The sequence below is a fragment of the Indicator indicator genome, chromosome Z, assembly GCF_027791375.1.
Source record: "Indicator indicator isolate 239-I01 chromosome Z, UM_Iind_1.1, whole genome shotgun sequence".
Classification (NCBI taxonomy): domain Eukaryota; kingdom Metazoa; phylum Chordata; class Aves; order Piciformes; family Indicatoridae; genus Indicator; species Indicator indicator.
Genome location: NC_072053.1, coordinates 67,464,340 through 67,479,126, shown reverse-complemented (window position 1 = coordinate 67,479,126; position 14,787 = coordinate 67,464,340). Strand labels below are relative to the sequence as shown.

The 14,787-nt window shown below is 43.8% G+C and overlaps 1 protein-coding gene across 1 annotated transcript; it reads left to right on the top strand.

Moving 5' to 3' along the window:
• The first annotated feature begins 10,552 nt into the window (after positions 1-10,552).
• On the top strand, positions 10,553-13,720 carry LOC128979402 (uncharacterized). The gene has a single exon (XM_054397616.1). It carries the CDS (start codon positions 10,553-10,555, stop codon positions 13,718-13,720), a length of 3,168 nt encoding a protein of 1,055 aa, XP_054253591.1.
• Positions 13,721-14,787: the final 1,067 nt, after the last annotated feature.

Here is a 14,787-nt window from a genome sequence, read left to right as displayed (position 1 = left end):
TAACAGTATGCCACTGGAAATTGTTCTCTCACTGATGAGAGTGCCTGAGCACCATACCACTGACAAATTGTGGGGCTGTTTTTCATGCTTTGGGGAAGAAACCACCATTAATAACGCTCCATTGGTGCACCGTTATTAATAGAAGGCATGGTGAAAGCAAACTTTAGGGTATCATCTGGGTGTAATGGAATAGTGAAAAAAACAGTCCTTTAAGCCCACAATCAGGATGTCCCAGGAGGCAGGTATCATGGTTGGAGATGGCATACCAGGCTGGAGAGCACCCATGCTCTCGATCACGGAATTAACTTTTCTTATGTCATGGAGAAACCTCCACTTACCAGATTTCTTTTTTATAACAAATACTGGGGTGTTCCAAGGGCTCATAGATGTCTCTACATGTCCTTGAACCAGATGTTCCTGTACCAGGGTTTTTAGGGTGTCTAGTTTCTCTTTTTCAAGGGACCACTCTGGTACTCACACAGGCTGAGTAGTGAGCTGTTTTAGAGCTAGTATGGGATACTTTATGCCCTCCACTACAGTGGCCCATGTCAAAAATACATTCCCATCTGACTCCCCTTGCAGATAGGACATCCCTCCCCCACAGGTTAAGAGGTGCAGCAGTAATGTATGTCGAATTGTAGCTGTTTGTCCTTCAGGATTTTTTACCAAAACAGGTTTGCTGCTCAAACAGCTCTGTGTGGTCCCTCCTATGATGGCAACAGTAGATCCAGCAGTCTCAGTGGGCCACGATGGAGGCCAGGTGTGGGCAGAGATGATGGTGACATCTGCCCCTGGTTCAATCATCCCACTGACATTTATCTGTGAAGGCTTAGCTTGAGACATCGTAACAGTACAAACCACATTGGGTCTCTGTTCACCCATGACTTGAGTCCAGCAAACCTGGGGCTGTCCTGTTGATCCAAAGCCTTGCTGTCTAGAATCTGTTTTGGGGACAGAAGACTTAAAAGGAATGAGTTGAGCAGTTCTGGTATTAGCAGGGATAGTCACAGGTGGAGTAGGGGTTGATACCATGGCACGTATCTGTATCATCTATGACACTGGGGTTTACAAAGACACCTTGCAGTGTGGCACTGGATCTTCCCAGAAGCAGTGCACTCAGTCCTTTCCCTATGGGCCCCTGGGCCTCGAGTGGGACTTTATGTAATTGTAATGAGTTTATGGTTACTGGGATTGAGGAGGATACATCCATGCTAGCTGATCCACTTGTCCTGGCTGTGAGTTGGTCAGACAGCCTTGTACTGGAGGGTGGAAAAATACTTGTGTCATCATGCGTTTTCCTGTCACGTTCAGTTTCCTGTTTCTCTGGTCCTGGAGGGATTGTCCATTAACATGAAATTTAGATCTGCATACCTTGAGCCAAATCTCCCACACCAGTTGCAGTTTGTTTTTATACCCTTCTGTCCCCTGTGGTGTGGACTGGTGTGGGCACTTTACCTTTAAGTGGCCTTGTTGTCCACAATTGTAGCAATGGTGCATTTGTTTAACCACAGCTGAAACAGTATTAGGTATAATATCCATGTTGTGAGATCCAGTCCCAACCTTAGCACATGCATTTATCATTTACTCCAGGGATGGGTTATCTTTAGGTAATGCATCTATAATTTTTCTACAGTCCTCATTTGCATTATCATACTTGGTGCCATGGTTTAGTAGTCATGAGGTTTTGGGTGACAGATCGGACTTGATTCTTCAGTTTTTTTTCAACCTTATTGATTCTGTGATTCTGTGATCTTGTGCTAACTGTAGTATTAACTGGCTCCTTGCTTCACGGTTTGCTATCTGGTTTTCCATCACATCTTACAAACGTTCTACGGATTGCATTCATAACTCATTGGGGTTTTGTTTTATACTTGAGTAACTTTTGGTAGGCACAGACATATTTACACCTTCTGTTAGAGCTCACCTTGCTAAGTCTTTTGCCTGGGTTAGAATTTGGGGGTTTAGGCGTGCTTGAGTTTGTGGGTCTTCCATGGGAGGCAGTCCCATAAGTTGGGAAATCCCTGCCCCAAGGCATGGATCTTGTTGTGGAGCCCTTGAATTTTCCATTCCCTGGTTCTCTGCATAGGATTGTCACATCGATTCAAACATCATATATTGCACTGTAGTGCAGAGTAAAGCTGCAATTTGCTTCATATCTTAGGGGGTAGAGTTCACTAGCAGTCATAAATCGAAGCATACTTGCAACTGCAGGTGATCCTAGTCTGTGTTTAGCAGCCAGTTGGCATAGCTTGGAAAGGGTTTGCCAATTAAAGGGTACATACTTGTCAGGCGTATTGCCATTACCTTGTATAACTGGGTATGCTGCTATCTCTCCCCCCCACTGCTGCCACCTTTCTGATGATGGTGGATACTTGGGTACAGAAATTAGTTCAGCCCCTTCTATATCACCGCTTCTTATGGCTTGTTGTTTTATCTCCATCCAGAAGACTACTGGATCATGAGTGGGGATGGCTTCTGACTGGAACATCGATGGGCCTGGAGCCGGTGCAGGCAGGGTTGCAGGGGCTTTTTCTCCGAAGCTGGTGGCAGGGTGGAGACTTGGGTTCCTTTTGCGGGGGTCTCTTGGCTGTAGATGCAATGGGGCCATGGTGGGTGGTGTGGCACAGTGGCATTGGCACTTCCTAGTTCTGGTGTATTTCTGGGTATGATGTAGTAACAACATCTGGGCATCTGTAGCAATCTCATTTCGGGCCCCACCTCCATGTTGCAGTGGCAGGCAGGCGTGGCCAGCGGAGGAGGGACTCTGGGCAAGGTCTGTGGGCTGAGCCAACCAGCTCTGGGCAGGGGCGGTCCGGGCGTTTCCATGGTGACAAGAGGTGTGGGTGGCTCCAGGGGCAGGGAGGCGGGCTCGGAAACTCAAAGCGGCTGACTTGCGCTCACAAGCGGCTCAGCCAAAATGCTGGCGTGGCCTGGATCGGTACAGCAGCTGTGTGCAGCCTGGGAGTGAGCCAGTCCGGCATGGCAGCCTTGCAGCGTGGGCACTGGGCTTTTTGGCACTGCACAACACCTGTGTGGCACAAGCACGGGGCTTGTTCACACTGTACAATACTCCCATGGGGCACACATGGGGTATTCATGCAGGCGCAGGCGCACGTTCACCTCTTGCTGTGGCTCCCCTCGGCACTGGAGTCCTGCCGTCTCCCCCCCACCCTGCTGCATGCTGGAACCCAGCCATGTGGCTGACTGCGTAATCTGGCTCTCCCCCTGCGGTTTGCCTGCCTGCAGGGGCCCAGCCACGTGCGAGGTGGGGGTGTGAAAGCCAGCTCCTCAGGGAAAGATGCCAGTGTAAAGGGTGCATTTAGAGTGGCACAGCCGTGTGGAGCAGCCGTTTCATCTGGCCATCCCCTCTGTGGCCTCGGAAGAGTTCCCAATCCCCCTGCTATCTCTTCTGGCATCCGGTTTTCAGCATGCTCCCCAGTTTTTAACAGTCTCATCAAGTTCATCAAGTCTAATATGTTTCCAGGCCTTTATAATTGCTTTTTGGTCACCTCTAGAGGCTGCTTTAATTATGAATTGCCCAGTTCTTGCCCAAGTATTAATGTTGAAGGCAGCCTCTTTGGTTGTATCAAGTTGGGGGCCAAAAATACAAATGTGTCAGCGTGAGCTGAAATTCCCTCCACACCAACAATAACCAGGCTAGCTCAGTCTGGAAGTGAATGAAAGCTGTATTTACAAGCAAATCTACAATCTATGATGAAATGCAATGAATATGTATAAATATACAAAATTCACAACATTTACAAATATATACAATCAACAGAAAAGTACAACCTAGCTCCCTTTGCTTCCCCCCAAAGGGGACCTTTCCCAAGGGGCCTCTCTCCCAGGGGCTACCCCCCAGACCCCCCTGGCAGAAAGCAGTTAGTTAAAGCAGAAAAGTTGTTAACTTAGCTCACCAAGGTCAGTGTGTTGTCTTCAGCCAGAAGAGAAGAAGAAACAGCAGCCAGACACCTCAGCAAGCTGCCCTGACTGCAGATTGCAGACTCCCCACTTTGTTTTGAATAGTAGTTCTTAAACATTTCTATCTATCCAATGGAAGTGTTTAGAACAATCACTGTTTTGCTTTCTTACACCCACTAGTGACTTATTTACACTCTTTCACATTCTCTGCTTGAACTTTGCAAAGAAAAATTAAAGAGACAGTTTCAAACCATCACACATCCTTAGCCCATGTTAGTAGAGCTTGCAAAGCCTCTGGCTTTACAATCCACCTCCCATTCGTCTAAAAGAGCAGACCATATCTTTAGAGTTTGGTGCTCTTGTACGGAGATCCATCCTTCCATGGCTCCGACGGTTGTTTTCCTCTATGTTCAGGGGTGGGTGAAGAAGAATTCTGAATTGGAGCATTTTTTTCACCACAAAACAGATCTGCTGCTGTATTTTGTCGCTTTTGCCTTTTCCAGCTGCCAGGCCGAGATGGCTGGTTTCCTCACAGAGGGCACCACATGTCATGCAACGGCTGCGAGCTGGAGACAGTCACACAACACAGTAAACTTTCTGAGTTCTCAGCAAACAGCCAACAACCTGATTTATTGTTCCAAGCTTCCTTTTACAGGGAGTTTGAATCTTCTGACCTTGGAGAAAACCCATTGGTTGGGAGTCCCTGCACCGCCCAGGCCTCTAGCCAGTGATGTGTCCACATCCAGGGCTTAGATGGGATTGGCTGAGGTCTTTGTTCCTCTAGGGACTTCTAGAACAATCCAGGACAGCCAAATTGGATCTGTTACGATTAAACTCATTTGGTCCAGCTGTAAACCAGCTGTACATTGCTATATCTTTTGATTCTGACAGCTCCATTACTTAAGAATTGCTCGAAAAAAACAAAACAGCCGTTTTTACAACACACAGAACTGAGTTTATCTTCCTCTCTTCCTTTAAATGCTACTATGGAAGTTGTTAACTCTGTTTCCTATCCCTTTTCTTATCCAGCAGATTTTTACCCTCAGCTACATTCTGTTTCTCTACCCCAGCAGGTGGGGACCTTGTCTACCCCCCCACTCCACCTTACAGAGGTGTTTGTGTACCTCCTCCTGCTGCTGCTATGAGTATTATGGGGGTGAGGAATAATGGGGTGCTTTATCAAAAAGGGAATATGCAAGATGATGTTAAAATATCTATTGGGTTGTTGAATAATGAGCATGTTCCAAATGTAGCTACACAATTGCAAATTTCAACTTCTGATGTTTCAAAGGATAAAGATGATAAAGGTTTTATAAATACAGAAATGTTACAGATGCATGCAATACCAGTAGTGGTGGAAAACAGACTGGCAGGTGTGACTGCTTCTGTAAATCAGACTCTGTCTTATGATATCTTAAGGGAGCTAAGGCGAACAGTAGCTGATTCTGGGCTGCAGTCTCCTTATACTGAAGATTTGCTAGAAGCCATGTGAGAGGCTTATCTAATGATACCACACAATTGGAAATTAATTTTAAACTCTTAACATCCAGCCAGTACTCCATATGGTATGTGGAGTACAGAGATTTGTGTGTTGCCCATTCCACATCTCGGGCTCAGGATCAGTTAAACCCTGAACAAGTAATGGGGGAGGGATGATTTGCTGACCCACAGCTGCAATCTTGTTATACCAGGGAAGTCTTGCAGCTAATAGCAAGATTGGCAATAAAAGCCTTTAAAAAGATACCAGATTTAAAACCGTCAACAAAGCCTTTCAGTGTTGTGTGACAGGCTAATGATGAGCCATACACACAGTTCATAGGCAGGCTGCAGAGGGCAGTGGAATGTCAAGTTGATCTGCCCAAAGCATCTGACATGTTCATTAAACAACTAGCTGTGGAAAATGCAAATAGCGACTGTCAATGTATATTAGAAACTCTTAGATCCACCAATAAGCAAGCATCACTGTCTGATTTTATCAAGGCGTGTGCTCATGTGGGGTCAAGAAAGATACAAAGCTGAAATGCAGGCAGAGTTATTTGTTTCAGCATTCACACAACGATTGTCAATTGCGTGAAAGTGAGATGCTTTAATTATGGACAAGAAGAGCATTTCAGGCGTGATTGTCCCAGACCTAATAAGAAGTAAAAAGACCAATCAAGGTATGCTCTAAGTGTAAAAAGGGCTGTCATTGGGCAAATCAGTGCCATTCCTGATTTGATGCTTTGGGAAAAGAAATTGTTCAATCGGGAAATAGGGTAAGGACTGCGAGACCTGGTGCCCCCAAAATGAACAGGGTCCATTATGCAGAAATACCGCCAGATCCAAGTTCTTCAGAGCAACAGCAGGGAGAGCTGGATTGGACATATGCAACGCCAAACCAATAAGTCTGACAGATATGTCTGTAACAATGGTAACATCTAATGTTAACGGTCTTTTAACTTGAGGAGCTCATGCTTTGTTAATAGGTCGATCATCCACAACTAAAGTGGGTTTGTTCTTCCAGGATTGATAGATAAGGATTACAAAGGCAATATAAAAATCATGCTCTGGACGCTTTCCCCTCCGTGTATATTCCACAAGGGGAATGAATTGCTCAACTAATACTTTTATCTGATTTGTCTACTGGAATTCAGCCACTTAAAGAAAACAAGGAGGGAGGTATGGGTAGCTCAGGCTGTCCAAAAATTTTATGGACATGAGCAATCAAGGATGATCAACCTATGCTGAATATTTGTATAATAGGAAGGCCATTTACAGGTCTCATTGACACTGGAGCACATATTACTATTATACAAGCACTGGAATGGCCAGACGATTGGGAATTGTCACAACCATTAGCTACCATAGAAGGAATAGGTGGAACTCAAATTCCATATAAATCCAAAGATCCATTGAAAATAGTGGGACCCTATGGCAAAATTGGCAATATAAGACCCTTTGTTTTGCAAACATTTGTAACCTCTGGGGAAGGGATCTTTTGAAACAATGGGGCATCAAGAAATTTCTGATAAGGGCCATTGAAAAGAAGCAGCCTCACCTTAAACTGACATGGCTAATGACACAGCCTGTCTTGGTAGATCAATGGCCCTTGACAGGTGAGAGGCTGAAAAAAGTAAACATCTTGGTAAAGGAGCAATTAGAGGCAGGTCATCACCAGCTACAAACCCCTGGAATACCCCAATATTTGTAATACTGAAAAAATCCAGAATGTAGCAATATTATTTTTAAGACTCATATTATTGAGTGTAGCATGATTATTCCCTTTCGAAGGAGGGCTGAGGTGTGGATTCCAGTGAATATGACAAGAGGATGGGAAAGTGAAAATGGATTGGATCATGCTTATCACATTTTATTATTATTACTTATTACTTAACATGCCTTATTACAATTGCCAAATACTTCTCATAAATACTCATTATTCCTTATCCTTACTGCTAAAACTTAACTATTACAAACATTGAAAGTACCCAAATCTCCAAGATCCTTTATAATCAGAAATAATGCTAAAATCATCCATATCAGGCTTTTATCTACACATGTTTAAATATCTTTCTTAACAAAATTTAGCACTGTTACTTTAAATCTTAACACAGCTTCTGCAAAACTGCAAAAGACTGCAAGCAGGGGAGAGAGAGGTTAACAGAGAGAGAATGAAGGGGGTGAAGGAGGTGATTGAAGAAAAGAAGGAAAAGCCCAACAAACAGGAACCAGGACTTCCATCCCCTGTATAGATAACCTTTGACATTCTGTGAAATATGGCCATCCCCTGTCATCTTTAGATAGATAACCTTTGTATAGACAGGAGGAAACAGGGTTGCCTGTGTAAACCTCAACATCCCTCTGTTATTTTCACATTGATATATTTCCGAATAAGATAAGAAACATGGACTATATAAGTTTGTACTGAAATCTCTTTCAACACACAGGTCTTTTGGAGAGATCCTACCTGTGTCCAGCGCTGTAATAAAAGCATAATACAAGAAACTTACTGAGTTTCATGTCCTTCTCTAAATCATTTTGGCGACCGCGGCAGGACAACTCTGTTTGGCTGCGGGACCTGTTGAGGAACAGGACCTCTCAGGGCGCCCCCGAGAGATTCTCGAGTAGAGCTCCTCTACTCACCAGATCACCGCAGGAACAGACAAGACTGCTGACGGAGAGAAGGTATGCTTTTATTAAAAGAGGAGGGGTCGTATCCGTAAGTCGCAGAGGGACGCCCTGCGCGGGAGAGGAGCATTTATTGCCACCCCTAGGGAAAAGAGCTCTTAGGTTGGACCAGGGGGGTCCAAAGGGACTTAAAATATTGTTTATATTTTAAGTATACAGGTTGGAACCAGGGGGGTTCCTAAAGGGACTTAAAATATTGTTTATATTTTAAGTATACAGGTTGGAACCAGGGGGGTTCCTAAAGGGACTTAAAATATTGTTTATATTTTAAGTGTACCAGTTGGAACCAGGGGGGTTCCTAAAGGACTTAAAGTATTATGAACACTGTTTATAATTTGAGTGTGTGGTTGAGTGTGTGTAACTGAGACGTAGAAAATCTACGAAGCGAGAGGGAGTCCCAATCTGCGGTTCCGTTTCTCCGCGAGGAGGACGGCCAGAGAGGGACAAAGCGAATGAGCGAATGGAAGTGTGGCCAATAATTGTATGTTTGGGACCGGTCATTTTGTCATAATTGTATTTGTTGTGTGTTGTAAAAAGCCAGTACTGTGCTGTATTGTGTAGAATGGGGGGCAGACAAAGCAGTGAGATCCCAAAACATACCCCACTTGGTTGTATACTTGCCCACTGGGATGAAATTGGAGGCACTCCAGGAGGGTCGACAAAACAACAGACCCTAATTAAATTTTGTACCCGGTGGTGGCCATTATATAAGTTAGGTGATGGAGAAAAATGGCCTGTAAATGGGAGCCTAGAGTATAACACTTTATTGCAATTGATGTTGTTTTTAAGAGGAAAACAAAAATGGGAAGAGTCAATATATGCTGACATGTTTTTCTATCTCCGAGAACATCCTGATCTTCAAAGGGACTGTGGTATAAGAGCTCCCTCAGATCCACTAGTTTTGGCCCTTGAGAAGGAAAATAAGGCTAAGAACAAGAGGCAGGCACATTTGAAAAGGTGTTGTTCTGCATGTAGCATAGGGCAGAGATGCCTTAAACTTGAGGACCCGAAAGACCTGCCTGAGTTTTATCACCCCCCAGGAAAACTGCAAGGGGTAGTGACAGCAGGTCCAGGAGATAACACAGAGGGTCCTGGTAACAGCAGTGATTCTGATAGTGACACTGGAGTTAGCTCCACAACCCAGGCTCTGGGAAGCCCAGTGGCAAGAAGGACCCAAAGACAACAAGTAACTGCCCTGGCTTCCCAGCTACCCATTCAGGCCCCTCTGCGACAAGCAGTAGGGCCAGAGGGTGACCCAGTCTGGATTAAGGTACCTTTTACAAGCCAGGATTTGGATAGCTGGAGGAAAAAGGCTAAAAATTATCGTAATGACCCTACTGGGACAGCTACTCATTTTTGATTTATGATCAGGCAGCATAACCCAGACTGGGATGATATCCAGTTATTACTGGAACAAATGACTGAAACAGAAAAACAATTAATTGAAAGACACGGATTAGAAATAGCAACAGAAAGAATACAAACTCGGGGAGGGGGAGCGAATATAGGGGATGTATTTCCACTCCAAAATCCGGGATGGAATACAAATGATGCCCTGCAAAGAACTAGACTGGAAGAGTACAGGGAATTTATAGCCAGGGGAATGGAAAAAGCCATCCCGAAAACAATTAACTGGTCTGTATTATACTCAGTCAGACAAGGGCCTGGTGAATCACCCTCAGAATTCCTAGATAAGCTGAGGGAGGTCATGAGGAAAAAAACCTCTCTTGACCCTGGGTCAGAAGTAGGTACACAACAACTGGTATCATTATTTATTGGGCAATCTGCTGGTGATATCAGAAAGAAGTTGCAAAAATTGCCAGCTCCACAGGGAAGGGATTTGGAGGCACTTTTGGATGTAGCATGGAGGGTATTCTCTAACAGGGAAGAAGAGAATAGAAGAAAAGAAAAAAGGATGTTGGTGGCAGCGTTGCAGGAAAATAGGGAAACTAAAGGGCCTACCAGGGCACGGTTGGAAAAGGATCAATGTGCAATCTGTAGGAAGAAGGGACATTGGAAAAGAGAATGTCCAGAAAGGAAAAAGAAAAATAGGGTACAGGCACAGCTGGAAGAGGTTGATTAGGGGGGACCGGAGGGAATTACCCTGGCAGACCCTCTGGTTGTAATAAGGCTAGGGGAAAAGGAAAAGAAATTGGAGTTTCTGGTTGATACAGGAGCAACCTTTTCAGTCTTAAATGAAGCTTTGCTACCTTTGGATGAGAGCTATGTTTCTGTGGTAGGGGCTACAGGTCAAACTGAGAAGGCATATTTTTTTAAACCTCTTAAATATAAATATGGTAAAATCTGGGGCTTACATAAGTTTTTATATATGCCAAATGCCCCAAAGTCATTACTAGGAAGGGACTTGTTAGAAGCATTGGGAGCTGAAATTAAATTTAATAAGGGGAAGGTAGAATTTAGGGTAAGGGAGGAACAGTTAATTGAGGTTTTAAGTCTTGCACTAATGAGCCCTCAACGAGATGAAAACAAAATAATAGAAAGTATAAAAGATCAGGTATATCCTGGAGTTTGGGACACTGAGCATCCTGGAAGGGCCAAAAATGCTTTACCGATAACAATAGATCTTAAACCTGGAGCCCAACCAATCAGGATAAAGCAATATCCTTTAAGGAGAAAAGATAGGGAAGGAATTTTGCCCATTATAGAAAAATTTATAAAATATGGGCTGTTAACAGAATGTGAATCATCATACAACACCCCAATTTTGCCCGTGAAGAAACCCACAGGAGGGTATCGGCTAGTGCAGGATCTAAGGGCCATAAATGAAATTACGAGGGACATTCATCCGGTAGTAGCAAACCCATACACTCTCTTAACTCGATTAAGGACAGAGTTAGAATGGTTTACCGTCCTGGACTTAAAAGATGCTTTTTTCTGCCTACCTCTGGCCCCTGAAAGTCAGTCACTGTTTGCTTTTGAATGGGAGAATCCAGAAACTAACAGAAAATGCCAACTGACCTGGACAGTGTTGCCCCAAGGATTTAAAAACAGCCCCACTATTTTTGGAAATCAACTGGCAAAAGAATTGGAGAAGTGGGATCAGCCAGAAGGAGATGGAGTCCTACTACAGTATGTAGATGATATCTTGATAGCAACTCGAACCACAGAAGAATGTGAAAAGTGGACTGTGAGTATGTTAAATTTTCTGGGACTTAATGGGTATCGAGTCTCCCCACAAAAGGCCCAAATAGTACAGCAGCAAGTAACTTACTTGGGATATGAACTGACTGCGGGACAACGAGTACTGGGCCCTGAAAGGAAGGAAGCCATATGCTCCATTCCACTTCCCAACACAGTAAAAGAACTCCGAACCTTCTTGGGAATGACAGGCTGGTGTAGGCTGTGGATTTATAATTACGGCCTGTTTGTCAAACCTCTTTATGAATTATTGAGGAAGGCTGACAGGGCTCTGCAATGGAACGGAGAAGCTAAACAAGCCTTCCACACTTTAAAAAGGGAACTGATGAGGGCACCAGCACTAGGCCTACCTGATGTCACTAAACCCTTTTTGTTATATTCCCATGAAAGTCAGGGAATAGCACTTGGGGTCCTCGCACAAACTTTAGGACCCTATCGAAGAGCAGTGGCATACCTCTCTAAACAACTGGATGAGGTAAGCAAAGGATGGCCAGGATGCCTGAGGGCTGTGGCTGCAGTTGCAGTCAACATTCAGGAGTCCCGCAAGTTCACAATGGGACAGAAGATCACAGTCCTGGTATCACATACAGTCTCTGGTGTGCTGGAAGCCAAAGGGGGACACTGGTTGTCTCCACAACGATTCCTTAAATACCAGGCTATATTAGTGGAGCAGGATGATGTGGAGATCAAAGTCACTAATGTTGTCAATCCAGCCTCTTTCCTCCAGGGAAGTAATGGAGAATCAGTAATCCATGACTGTTTGGAAACAATCGAGGCCACTTACTCCAGCAGACTTGACCTGAAGGAAGAACCCCTGGAGATGGCAGATCATAACTGGTATACTGATGGAAGCAGTTTTGTGATCCAGGGAGAAAGAAAGGCTGGGTATGCTATAACTACAGAAGAAGAGGTGATTGAGGCAGAAGCACTACCAGGTAACACTTCTGCCCAAAAGGCGGAAATAATTGCTCTGACTAGAGCCTTGGAGCTCTCTCAAGGAAAAAGGGCAAACATATGGACAGACTCCAAGTATGCCTTTGGAGTAGTGCATGCCCATGGAGCCATCTGGAAGGAGAGAGGACTATTGTCAACCCAAGGAAAAGGCATTAAGCATGCAGAAGAAATATTGAGGTTATTGGAAGCAGTACAGAAACCAAGCAAAGTGGCTATAATGCACTGCAGAGCACACCAAAAGGGAAACAGTGGTCAAGAAAGAGGTAACCGGTTGGCAGACAAAACGGCTAAAACAGTAGCCAGGGAGGGGAAAGAGGTGGCAGAATTTGTTTTGGTCCCAGATGGTAAACTGACAATTGAGCAAAAGGAACCAGAGCCTGTGTATAACACAGAAGATCAGAAATTAATTAAGGATCTTTTAGGGACTAGGATAGAGAAAGGATGGGCTAGGACACCGGATGGGAAATTAGTCATACCTAGTAACCTCCTTTGGGCATTTGTTCAGATGGAACATGGAAAAACTCACTGGGGAGCTGAAGCTCTGTATCGAAAATTGGTTCAGGAGTGCATAGCACGAAAATTGTACACAACTGTAGAGCAGGTAACTCGACAATGTGAAGTATGTCTTAGGGCCAACCCCAAGGTGGCGAAAGAAGTCAAGCTTGGACAGATTAGTAGAGGAAATTATCCAGGACAACAGTGGCAAATTGATTTCACTGAACTTCCAAGAAAGGGGGGATATAGATATCTTTTGGTACTTACTGACACCTTCTCTGGTTGGCCAGAAGCATTTCCCTGTCGCACAAACAAAGCTCGGGAGGTTACCAAAATAATGTTACAGAATATACCCCGGTTTGGGGTGCCTGCTACTATTTCCTCAGATAGAGGATCACATTTTGTGGCCAAGGTAGTACAACAAATAAGTAAAATCTTAGGAATTGATTGGCAACTCCACACTCCTTACAATCCACGCTCAAGTGGACAGGTGGAGAAAATGAACCATTTAATTAAGAATCAGATAATAAAAATTGGACAGGAGGCAAAACTCCCTTGGCCGCAAGCATTACCAATTGCCCTGCTGCGAATTCGAACTAAGCAAAGGACTAAGGAGAGGTTAAGTCCATTTGAAATTCTATTTGGAAGACCCTATGTGGTGGGAACAATGAATCCTTCTGAACCAAGGCAGTTCAGAGAAGAAATGTTGAATAGGTATGTTCAACAGATTTATAAGAATTTAAACATGATTAACAAACAAGTGATTGGAACCAATGTGAGGGGACTAGACAAACCAGTTCATGATGTAGAACCTGGAGATTATGTCTATGTCAGATCTCTTTCAGAAAATCCCCTGGAACCCAAGTGGACAGGACCATATCAAGTGTTGCTGATATCCTTCACAGCTATCAAAATCAGAGAGCAAGCTGCTTGGATACATCACACGCGAGTAAAGAAGGCAAAAGGCAGCCCTTGGAAAGCAGAAGAGCTGGGAGATTTGAAGTTGAGAATAACTCGTCAATAATGTTTACTTATCTGCTGTTACTTAAAATAGTAATAGTGGTAGCGTGGGATAATAATTTGTATGTACAAGTAATGAGAAATATAACTTTAGGGTTTAAGCTAGAGTCATGTTGGTTATGTACTACTCTCCCAACTGATCAATTAGAAGTGCCACTTTATGGAATACCTCATAAGAATTGGACATTTGAAGTTAAAGTAGGGAAAGATTTTTCAGATCTTACATGCCAATACGGAATGGGGAACGGAGAAAAGGGACCTAAATATGAACTTTTACCTTGGGATGAGAAACAAGAAATTAAAGCATATGCAAGATGTACTGACAGAAATATTACCAGATTCCCATTTGGGAATAGGCATTTTTTAAAAATCTTTGAGTTACCAAGTTGCATAAATACTACTAAAATAGGAAAATTTAGAGAACTCAAGAGGAGGCTAAAACAGTATTATGATTTTAAAAAGCAATCATATTTGAATCAGTGTAAGATGGCTCCAGGTTGGTGGTGGCTGTGTGGAGATGGATATGCACGAAAGAGCTTGCCAGAGAACTGGGAAGGACATTGTGTAGGGGGACAATTGATCCCACAGTATACAATACATAATGAAATAACTACAGGGATTGTAAGAAGTCCCTGGAGAAGGGTAAAAAGAGTACTGAACCCACTAATAGAGAGACCGACGGGATTCCATAGTTTTGTCAGATGGCTGATTCCTATGATAGGAGTGAGTGAATTAGAAAAGGCTATAGTGAATATCTCAGCCAGTATGGAGATTGCCCTTGCAGCAACTGAGGATGCCATTCGTGCAGAGCAGAAGGAAATAGAGAGTCTGCATAAAATTACAGGACAGTTTAAATACGCTCTGGATATTTTATTTGCCAAAGAAGGAGGACTATGCACAATAGTGAATGATAGTTGTTGCACATATGTAAATGAGGAAAAGAAGATAGAAATGGACTTGCATAAAATATGGGAACAAAGTAAGGTATTCCATGAAGTGAGCAGGGATGATATATCATACGGATTTTCAAACCTCTGGGAGAAGTTAACCTCGTGGATGCCCAACATTTTC

Coding starts and splice junctions, on each gene's coding strand:
- LOC128979402 (XM_054397616.1), top strand. CDS start 10,553: ATGAGCCCTCAACGAGATGAAAACAAAATAATAGAAAGTATAAAAGAT.